Raw genomic sequence first — 11,439 nt, forward strand, 5'->3', positions numbered from 1 at the left:
GGAAGGAGCCCATCACCCGACAAAAATTATGACCCATCACCCGGCGCTATGGAGCAAATGCGGCGGATGAGAAAATTGTGAAGATTGAAGACTGAAGACTTGAGAGAAGACTAGGTTTAGTTGTTAATTTCGGTCAAAATTCAATCAATATTGTGAAAAATTAAAAAACCGCGGTTCACGGTTCGATCCGAATTTAATGGTTTGAACGGTTTTTTACGATTTTGACCGGTTTTAGGATAAAGTCAACACAAGCTATGAATCGGACCGGACACATGGCCGGTTCGCGATTCGACCGGTCGAACCGGCCGGTCCGGACCGATTTTGAAAACATTGTTTTTCACCTTCCCAAAACTAGTCGACGTGGTTATTTCTAGTCCTCAAGATTGTGTTTGTGAGGGGACCGTTCAGAGACGGTCATTCTGCCCCGTATCCGTCCAAAACACACCCCTGACACGATGACATTGTTTGCACTTGACAAGATGTTATTGTTTACTTTCATTTTAGACCATTAAACACCGATAAGGGTAAGTTCAATTGAATGATTGGTGCAACTCTTGCATTATTTAATATTACTCGTATTAATTTTGGATAATTAAATTTTATTTATTTACATCAACTAAGTGAAAAATATATAAAATCTTATAAGAATTACACTAATTAGATAGAACCAGCCAAAATTTGATGAGACATGTATATCAATACTGTTATCACCGAAGAAATCTCGATGTAATTAACATATATTTTTACAATTTATTGGGCTAAATTACATGCATCTACCAAGAAACACATTTCAATTACAAGGTCCTACTTATCAAACCGACATATTAAGTTTTGATGGGCCTTTTCTTCGTATTAAATCAAAACAAACAAGTACATTACACACACGCTGGATCTTATAAATGACTTCATGTTCAAGTCTTTTCTTAGAGGAAAGACTTCAATTTTTCTCCTATTTAATTGTTCACTGTGACATCTGCACAAATTGAAGTGGCTGTGGTGCTTCTCTGTAACTCGTACTCGATGACATAGAAATTTGTTCGTGTCAGTTTTGTATAAGGTAGTTGCGGGCGAGATTATTTTCTGGAGTCAACTATCTAGCGAGCCTATAAATTATTCAAGCTCATCAATAATATCAAGTATTAAATTTTGATTTTTTTTTTGTCTATTTCCATTGTTAGATTCATCAAATCTTGACCTCAAATTTGTTAGCTTTAATGTAGAAATGGATTGAAGAATCAAAATTTGACACTATTTATTTTTAATAGGACAATCTAAAACTTGAAATAGATAAAATATCAAAAGTTGATGATTTGAATAGTTCAAGGACTTTTCAGGTAGTTTACCCTATAATATAGGATGGAGAGCAATATGGAAGGTCTACTTTACCTCCGTGGCGCATCATTATACTATTTTTCGTTGACTAGTGACCACACCGTCACTGTCCTATAGCCCTCACCGCACCTGTACCTATGTGACACCTAGAGCTGTTAAGTCAATCGAGTAGCTCGAAAGCTCGTTAGAGTTCGACTCGTTAAGGCTCGAACTCGGCTCGTTAATTTTGGTTAACGAGTCGAGCTCGACCTCGAAACATGCTCGTTTAGTTAACGAGCCGACTCGAGTAACTCGTTAGAACTCGTTAATGAAGGGCATATTTGTCATTTTAGAAATTAAAATTATAAAAATTAAAAATTATAGATTTTTATTAAGGTTAATTTGCACGAGTTCGAACTCGAGCTCGTGAAACTCGACTCGTTTATCACAAACGAGTCGAGCTCGAGCTCGAGTTCGAACCACATGTACATTTAACGAGCCGAGTTCGAACACATTTTAAAGCTCGTTTTCCTAACGAGCTCGAGTCGAGTTCGGCAGCCAAATACTCGGCTCGATTAACAGTTCTAGTGACACCCATATCTATTTGGAAGAGTCACACCCATATCTATGTGACCCACTCATTTTGACCCCTTCAAGGTCTTTTTTTTTTTTTTTTAAAAAGACTCCTTCAAGGACTAAGTCAAGTTGTCAAGCGGTAAGCCGCTACCAATAAGATATAAAAGAGCTATCTTTTTCTCACCTTACAAGGATCAAAGAAAATAAAAATAAAAGAAGGGCTGCTGTACTTGAATCCATTAGTATTGTTTTGTATGGCAATACAAGTACATGTCCACATTCCGGACAGGAAAGTAAATATGGAGAAAACTAATCTCCTCTTCCTTGTAGCCTCGGTTGCAAGCCTGAGCACAGCTTCCTCGAGTACCACTAGCGTTCTTGCCCACAACAACACCCTTGATCATGATCTAGATGCTCTTCTTGCCTTCAAGTCTACCATTTCCGACCCCCAAAACTTCCTTCCAATCAATTGGTCCACTTCTACCTCTGTTTGCAACTGGATAGGAATCACTTGTAACAGACGCCATCAAAGAGTCGCTGCCATACATCTTCCTAAAATGGGCTTAGTTGGAAACATACCTCCACAGTTGGGGAATCTCTCTTTCTTAGTCTGGCTGAACCTTCAAAACAATAGCTTCCATGGAAATCTTCCAACTCAGCTGGTTCATTTGCGTCGACTCAAGTACATCAACTTGGCATTCAACGGCTTTGATGGCGAATTTCCATCATGGTTGGGAGCTTTATCTCGACTTCGTTTTCTTTCGTTGCATAGTAACAGAATTTCAGGTTCATTGCCACCAACGCTCTCTAATGCAACAATGTTAGAGACCATCAGGTTGGGTCGGAACCTCATAACTGGAAATCTGCCTCAAGACTGGAGTGCTTTACAGAACTTGGAGGCCCTTGACATGGGACATAATAAACTTGGAGGCCCTTTGCCTCAGTCTTTATTTAACCTCTCCTCATTGCAGATATTAATTTTTACGAATAATACTTTATCCGGTTACCTTCCGGCTAGTATCTGCCATCATCTACCACGACTCCAAGGGCTTTATTTGTCACGGAACGAGTTTAGCGGCGCGGTTCTGGCTGGTATTGGAGGTTGTCCAAGGCTTCAAATCTTGTCCTTGTCATACAATAATCTGGCAGGAAATATGCCACGACAGATTTGGAATCTAACTACACTAAGGGTGTTGTATCTAGGCGGAAACGATATTCAAGGTACGATTTAGGTAGTAATTCCATTATCTTGAGTTACAATTTCCTTTGGAAAAATTACGCTTTACCTTATCGTCAATTAGCGTTTTTCACTAGAACTCTCTTATGATTTCAAAAAATATGTAACCCCCTTTATGATTTGAATGAAAATGTCAAAGTGACAAAAACTGTCACTTAAAGAAACTAGCTTAAATGTAAAGGTTACATTTGTTTAAAAACTAAAATTACTGAAATGGCCAACATATACAAGTTTAGTATGTATTGCAGTTTAGCTTACCATCATTTAGCGCTTTTCCATGTGACTTTTCTTTTCTATGGATTTCAAAATCTACAAATGACTCCTTGTGATTAACAAGTAATTTCCATCTTCACATTGAGTTACTTTCGATATTTTAACCAGTTCTGTTACAAAGGAGAGATCCATCACCATGACATTTTAATCCAAACTATAACAACTTTACGTACAAGTGAAAAGTACTAAATCAAAGGAAAATAATGTGTAATTGACCCATTTCCTTTATATGGACTACAGGATTTGTCGTTAGATATATGTTACATTATGGGCTGTCGGATTTGTCGTTATACATATGTTACGTCATGTTTTATAGAAATATGATCTCCATAACTCTCACACGATGTAAAAACAAGAAGATAGACCACAGCTTGGGACGATCACTATAGCTGTGATGGTTCCTAGCCAAGATGGCCCAGAAAAATACAAGAAAATGCATGGATGTCATTGGTGAACCGGCCTGACCAAAATTTATCTTGGAATTAAGCTTCATTAACTAAAATATATGAAAGTTCTAAGTTGTTTTCAACAATCAAAACAGTCCATAATTACTTCCCCGTTTTCTTAATTATATACATAAATAGAACTTGAATTATTCCGGGAACACATTTAAATCATTTTATTTTGCAAACTACCTAGTACCCTTTTCGGTAGCCTAAGATGTGTTTCTTAAAACAATTACTTGCATGTATACATATACACTTTTTCAGGCAATTATGTAAATATCATGAATCTTGTCTGCAGGTCAAATCCCAGCAGATATTGGCAATCTTACTAATTTGCAGCGGCTAGGCATAGAGTTTGCTAATCTGACAGGTAACAACCAGATACTTTTGATATTTACTTATGCTATCATATGTTGATTAAATCAAGGTTTTGAAATCTAACCATAACCTCAAAAAAATGATTAGGTTAAGGGTCATATTCACTTATTGGCATAAACAAGTGGCATTTCTAAGTTATCTCAATAAAATCATGGAAAAAGAATTCTTAAGCTATTGATAGCTAAGGGTAGCAATTGCTCATGTAAACCAATTTAATGCATCCTAACTTTTCTAAGAAAAATATAAATCAGATAAAAAATTCACTAATTTGTAGAAAGAATACGAAGACAAAGAAAATAATTACTTTAATAAATTAAAAAAGTCAAATTTACACAAGGATACATAGTATTTTAAACAAATTCAGTTAGAGAAGATAGAGAGAGAAATAGATAAATAAATAAATATTTGTGTAATTTCTGGGGAAATTGAGAGGACAGAAAGCAGCCAAGCAATAATCTTTTTGCTAGAGCAATAATCTTTCTCAAATGCTAAGAATCCCCTTAATCAATCAAGTATATTCATTGATTTCCATGGGACCCATTACGCACCAATTACTTCTATTTTCTCTCTATAAATAAGTTTATTAGTGCTAGGGTCTCTCAATCTGTCCCCTATTATTACCGACTTCTTCTTCATCTCTCTCTATTAGATTAATTGATCTATTATTTTTATGATTTACTAACTTGATTTTGGCTTTAATTTTTTCTTATATACTAATTCTTTTGTTCAACGTGCTCTTTTTTTATTTTTAAAATTTTATTCAAAAGATTCTTTTTGCAAATACAACATAATTTAATTCAAACAAGCAATAGTATCCTTACTTCCCAATATGGATGGGATATACAATATAATGCGCAATTAAACCTTCTCTTGTCTAGTTACTAGAGAATATCATACTTGATAGAAATCAAAACCTATATGACGAATATAAAAGAGGAAGAGATGGTACAGTTTTTAATGAGATCAACTGCAAAAGTGCATGATAAACAAGTAGAATGCAAAGGAATAAAATATGTTGCTGCCAAAAAATTTTAAATATATCAAAGCATTGAGTTACAGTGACATCATAACACTAATCATTTTGAACAAAAATTTGTTGGAATTAAATCATGCTATATTTGCAAAAATAATATTTTAAAGAAAATTATCAAAATAAAAAAGTGCATTAAAGAAAAAGAATTAGTCTATTAAAAAAGATTTAAGGCAAAATCCAAAAGAGTAAATCATGGAAATAATTGATGAATTAGTGTGTGTGTGTGTGTGTCTGAGAGAGAGAGAGAGAGAAGAGTAACAAAGCAAGAAAAAATGCAATTAGAGAGAGAAAAAAGAGTAGTAATTAGTGCTTAATAGATTCTAGGAAATTCCATGCAAAGATATGGAGTTGATTGATTGAGAAAATCTTAGCATACTTTAGCAAGAAGATTATTGCTCCGATAGTATCGCCAGCCAAAAATAGAAGTGTAAATGGATCTAATCAAGTCGAGCAATCTAGTGCTCAAACTTATTTGGTTATTTTAACTAATTTGAAATTTTGTTCAAATTTAGCTTATTTTTCTGTGGAATCGAGCTTGAATGAACTTTTATTGAACTGAACTCGAGCTAAGCTCGTATGGTTTGAAATTTTTACATATACAATCTAATTTGTACTAATCGAACCAAGCTCAATCTAAATTTGAAAGTTTGTTGAACCTGAAATATTGTTTAAGCTTGGTTTAACCTCCGGTCATTGCTTATTCCACCATGAAAGCTGAATTTATAACTTTGGATACTATATTTAAAGATGTAGAGTATTTTTGGAATTTGTTACTTGATATCAAGTTATAATCACAAACTATGTCTCGATCTCTATACACTATCTCTAGAGCCTTGAACAAGAGTATTATGATAAATCTAGCCGTAAATACCCTGGACAAATATCAAAAGATGGCCACATGACTGTTGAATATAAAATAACATCCAATAACTTGCGGATCAATTGACTAAGGCTTTGTTAATGGATTTAGTGAACTCGACTTCATTATAAATGGAATTGACATTCTTCATCTAAAATCATTAACAATCGGACCCTACCTTTATTCTAGCACTACAAATAGATGAACACGTTAAAAGATGACAAGAAGTTGTTAACAAGTGGTTGTGAACACTAATACTAATACTTATGTGTACCATTCCACCCACTAGTGCATAATGTTATTAAAAGATTGAGTGTGTGTTGAATTTATACTCTTAAATGAAGTTTAAAATCTATCATGGTACTTTATATTAGAAAGTTTCAAAATGACTTCCCTGGCCTATATGATCATAGAAGTGATGCAACTTCTAGGAAAAGTTTGAATTTGTTTTTGTTTATAATCATGAATTTAGGACACAACATATGCTTGGTAAAAGTGCGAAATTTTTTTTGTGAATTGATCAATGTTCATAATACTATATATGTGGTATATCTAGTCTAATTTGTAAATCAAGATTTAATGCTATAAGCCATCTTAATTTGATCAGATTGTAGTGATATATTTGCACTAAAAGAAAAGTTTAAATCAAATCATATTTGCCTTTATGCGTGATTTTACTTGTACTAGTTTGATATCTCATTTACAAACTAAGTGGGGAATTATTGAATTAGTTTTTTAAATAAAATGTGAGATGTACAAATAAGACTCGAAATGTACAAATGAAACATGGAAATGTACAATAAATATTGAAAGACGTGTGAATGAGACTTGAAAACATACAAATAAGTCTTGAAATGCACAAATAGGACTTAGGTGATGCATGTATGTGAAACTTGAAAAGCAACATTTATGGACCAAGTGATCAAATGTTCGGTGCCAGATTCAAGTGCCATTCTAGCCGAATCCGTCACTGGATCATGATTAGAAAGGTTCAAATATTTGTCTTTTCAAATCTGGGCTCAGATCCAGCCTGATCAGCAGTGATCTGGTGCTAGATCCTTGTTGGTCATACTAATGAACCGGATCCAACAATGGCTCCAGTTATTGTTGCATTTGGATCAGGGTTGAATGTTGGTTAACGGATACAAATGGTCAGGGTAGTATGTTAACCTCAGGAAATTTTTCTAAACACGTGCTTTTTGTAGAACATACTTTCTTAAATTAATATTCCTTCTATCCCACTTTGATAGTTCTATTTTTCTTTTTTATCTGTTCCAAATTATAATTTACTTTCTAATTGAAAAATATAGTTATCTTTTAATTTATCTAAATACCCTTATTCAATGTAGGTTATTATTAGTGTAAACTATCTTGTTTAATTTAAATTGTTATTGAATATAACCTGTCCCATTTAGTAAATTTTGATTTTCCAAAACATATTGATATATGAAAAGCCAATTTTGTTATTCTTTCAAGCTTATTGATATAAAATGAGAATTGATTCTTTCTTGACCATCAATTTAAGTTCCCACAAACTATTAATTCAAATTTCCATGAATAATTAATATAAAGTTGTACTCTATTTAATGTAAGCGTATTTTAGAGACAACCTAAATTTTTTTTTCCAACAAAATTAACTACTTTTTCTTAAATTATGTCAAAAAAAACTAGAACCATCAAAATAGAACGGAGGGAGTAAGTCGCTTCAAAATACTTCATTTGATTCTTAAATCAATAAATGCTTTATAATTGAGAAAGTGGCTAATCCTCGTCACCTTAAAAGCCACAAATACGCAAAATGGTCCATTTGATCATTAAGTCCTATATATTGTTGCTAACATGACTGGCTTTTTTCTTTTTCTTTGTTGGGTGAAGGAACAATTAAAAGACGCTGAGAAATGATGCAGTAAAAAAAAAATATACGAAGAAATAAGAGGAAACATAATTCATCTTTCAAGAGCAGTAGATGGAGTAGATCAAGCATATATCTATAGCTTTTGAAATGACCAGTACGACGAAGCTGTTGATTCCGTAATTGAGAATTTTCGTGCTAAATGAAACCAAGACAACCTGTACTTTTCGTTGCAGCGATAAAGCAAACAACCGTAAACAAGAAAACAATTAATTAACGCAAAAGCACTTAGAGCATGCATTTTTGTTGAAGTTATTGCAATAAGCAAGGCAGCTTGAGGGGGTGTCGGTTAAGTACCGCCTTTTAAAAGGGATTGGCAGAATCTCTAGAAGAGGTTCTTGTAATTTTTCCAATATATATATATATATATATATATATATATATATATATAGACACGCACATATTATGTATGTATTCATGGATTGAATTGGTTTTTCTTCTCATTTAACTCGTTGCCTGATTGTTTTTTTTATCAGGTGTTATACCTCGTGGGATCGGTGACCTTTACGAGTTGGAGGAATTACACTTAGGCGAAAATAGGTTAACAGATCCTGTCCCACAGAAGCTATTCAACATTTCAACTCTTAGACTACTATCCATAGAACTTAATGATTTTTCAAGCATTCTTCCTTCCACTTTAGGTGTTACTTTACCCAACCTTGAGGTGCTTCTTCTTGGGGGCAACAAATTCACCGGAATTATATTGCCAACTCTCTCCAATGCCTCTAAATTGAAGACTCTAGACCTGACAAGGAATAAATTTGTTGGTGAAATTCCTGATTCTCTTGGTAGCTTAAGATTCCTAGAATTCTTAGTTCTTTCAAAAAACAATTTTACTCTATCTGGAGGTATGACCTTCTTCAGTTCTATAGGAAATTGCAGGTATTTGAGAAGGTTGTCCCTAGGCGAAAATTTACTGAATGGAAATCTTCCAGTGTCTATTGGAAATCTTTCAAACTCTCTTGAATCAATTAATATGTTTCATTGTGGAATTGGAGGTGAAATTCCAAGGTCACTAGGCAACTTGAGCAACTTGAACTCCATACACTTAGCAAGGAATGGCTTGATAGGAGCAATCCCAAGTTCCATCTCAGGTTTACTAAATCTTCAGCGGATAAGTTTTGGAGATAACAAAATACATGGATCAATTCCAAGTGAGTTTTGCCATATCCCCAACTTAGGATACTTAAAGTTGTCAAGAAATAGACTGTCTAGCAAAGTGCCGAACTGCATGGGGAACATTTCTTCATTGAGATATCTTTATTTAAACTCCAACAATCTAACATCTAGCATACCGACAAGCTTATGGAGCCTTAATGATCTGTTGGTACTGGATTTGTCCATGAATTATCTCAATGGTTCTTTGTCCTCCCAAATTGGAAATATGAAGGCACTGATCAATCTGAATCTATCAGTTAACCAGTTCTCCGGTGATATTCCCAGCACAATTGGGACGCTACAGAATTTACAGGAACTCTCCTTAGAGCATAATAAACTGCAAGGGTTAATTCCAGACTCCATGAAGAAAATGTTGACTTTGCAGTATTTGGATCTGTCATTCAACAATTTAGCTGGTATGATACCTAACTCACTGGAGGTACTCTTGGATCTTCAGTATTTGAATGTTTCCTACAACAAACTACAAGGACCAATTCCTCGAGGAGGACCTTTTAAGAACTTCACAATCCTATCTTTTCTTGCTAATGAAGCATTATGTGGTGCTCCTTGGTTCCAACCTTGTCAAAATTTTTATCATAGATCAAAGAAAAAGATACTCTTGCTTGTGTTGCTGCCAATAGGATCTGCTGTCCTAGCCTTTGCCATTTCACTTTTGTTGATGAAGAGGTTTACAAGAAAGAAAACTATGGCTGCAGCTCCTGATTTGTTTCCAAAAACAACATATCAAAGGGTATCCTACCATGAACTTCGACAAATAACAAATGGTTTCAGTGTGAGTAACTTGCTTGGATCTGGGACGTTTGGTTCAGTTTACAAAGGGGCATCTGCAAATGGGATAATTTGGGCTATAAAGGTTTTTAATATGAAGCTCGATGACATACTGAAAACTTTTGACACAGAGTGTGAAGTCTTGTGCCGCCTCCGTCATAGAAATTTGATCAAAGTCATTAGCGCTTGCTCTAATCCGGACTTTAAAGCTTTGGTACTAGAATTCATGCCTAATGGAAGTCTGGATAAATGGCTTCATCTTGACCACCATGTCCTGAGTATCATGCAAAGATTGGACATCATGATTGATGTGGCTCGTGGGTTGGAATATCTTCATTATGGGTATTCATTTCCCATAATTCATTGTGATTTGAAGCCTAGTAACATTTTACTAGATGGAGCTATGGTAGGTCATGTTAGTGACTTTGGAATTGCTAAATTCCTAGGAGATGGAGAAAGCCATCTACAAACAAAAACCCTGGCAACAATTGGGTACATCGCTCCAGGTTATTATTCTTAATTCAAAGCCTACAATTTTTAATTTTGGGTAAAATAGCCTGGTAGGTGCTTTCAAATTACGCATCAAAACACTTAATAACACCTACTTGTTATATGAACACACACACACTCTCATATATTATTCACCTACATTTAGATATTTTCTCAAATTAATTTTACCGTTGTCAAAAAATTAACTCTTAAAATTATCTTAACGAGTATCCTTGTCACTCATTAACCAAATCAAATTTAAGATGCAATATGTCATAACACTTCTATTGTATTCTAAATATGATACATTATAATCTTTTTAAAACTACTATTTTTTTCCTTGCTGCAATGTTAATGTGAATTTCAATATTTATGATAGAGTATGGACTAGAAGGACTAGTGTCAACAAGGTGTGATGTGTACAGTTTTGGCATTACCATGATTGAAGCATTCACTGGAAAGCGACCTAAGGATGAGATGTTCACAGAAGAGCTTAGCATAAGGTGTTGGATTCTGGAATCATTACCAAGTTCTGTAGATCAAGTTGTCGATGTGAAATTACTTCATCCAGAAGAAGAACAAACCAACATGGACATGGCTTGTGTATCATCTATCTTGCAGCTTGCTTTAAGTTGCAGTTCAGATGTCCCAGAGAACAGGATCAACATAAAAGATGCTCTCACAACACTCGAAAATATCAAAACTCAATTTTTACAAAGAAATTAGAAGGGCTAAAGCATTGAAGAATTATGAAACGATATACATTGATATTTATGACTATGGTGGTTAGATTGCCTTTCTTTTTTTTTTTTTTAAATTGTTGATGCTGACTTGTTCTTATTTATTTGCATATGTTGTTTGCAAGAAGTAGATAATTTCGAAATCTCCCTAGCATATAAGACAATTATACTCAGTATTGGTCAAAATCAATTTTAATATGACAAGCATGGTATAATAAGCATAATGAACTTTAGCAGG

At 34.2% G+C, this 11,439-nt stretch overlaps 1 protein-coding gene across 1 annotated transcript; it reads left to right on the plus strand.

The window, feature by feature from the left end:
* The first annotated feature begins 2,186 nt into the window (after nt 1–2,186).
* On the plus strand, nt 2,187–11,187 carry LOC113752111 (probable LRR receptor-like serine/threonine-protein kinase At3g47570). Its single transcript, XM_027296247.1, has 4 exons — nt 2,187–3,108; nt 4,142–4,213; nt 8,502–10,478; nt 10,841–11,187. Exons 1-4 carry the CDS (start codon nt 2,187–2,189, stop codon nt 11,185–11,187), a joined length of 3,318 nt encoding a protein of 1,105 aa, XP_027152048.1.
* Nucleotides 11,188–11,439: the final 252 nt, after the last annotated feature.

This window comes from Coffea eugenioides, chromosome 11 (assembly GCF_003713205.1).
Source record: "Coffea eugenioides isolate CCC68of chromosome 11, Ceug_1.0, whole genome shotgun sequence".
NCBI lineage: Eukaryota > Viridiplantae > Streptophyta > Magnoliopsida > Gentianales > Rubiaceae > Coffea > Coffea eugenioides.

What these genes read in the sequence shown, in the direction of transcription:
- LOC113752111 (XM_027296247.1), top strand. Translation starts at nt 2,187, where the DNA reads ATGGAGAAAACTAATCTCCTCTTCCTTGTAGCCTCGGTTGCAAGCCTG. An exon ending in AGAGTTTGCTAATCTGACAG is followed by an intron (nt 4,214 to 8,501) that starts GTAACAACCAGA and finishes TTTTTTTATCAG; the next exon opens with GTGTTATACCTCGTGGGATC. An exon ending in AATTGGGTACATCGCTCCAG is followed by an intron (nt 10,479 to 10,840) that starts GTTATTATTCTT and finishes TATTTATGATAG; the next exon opens with AGTATGGACTAGAAGGACTA.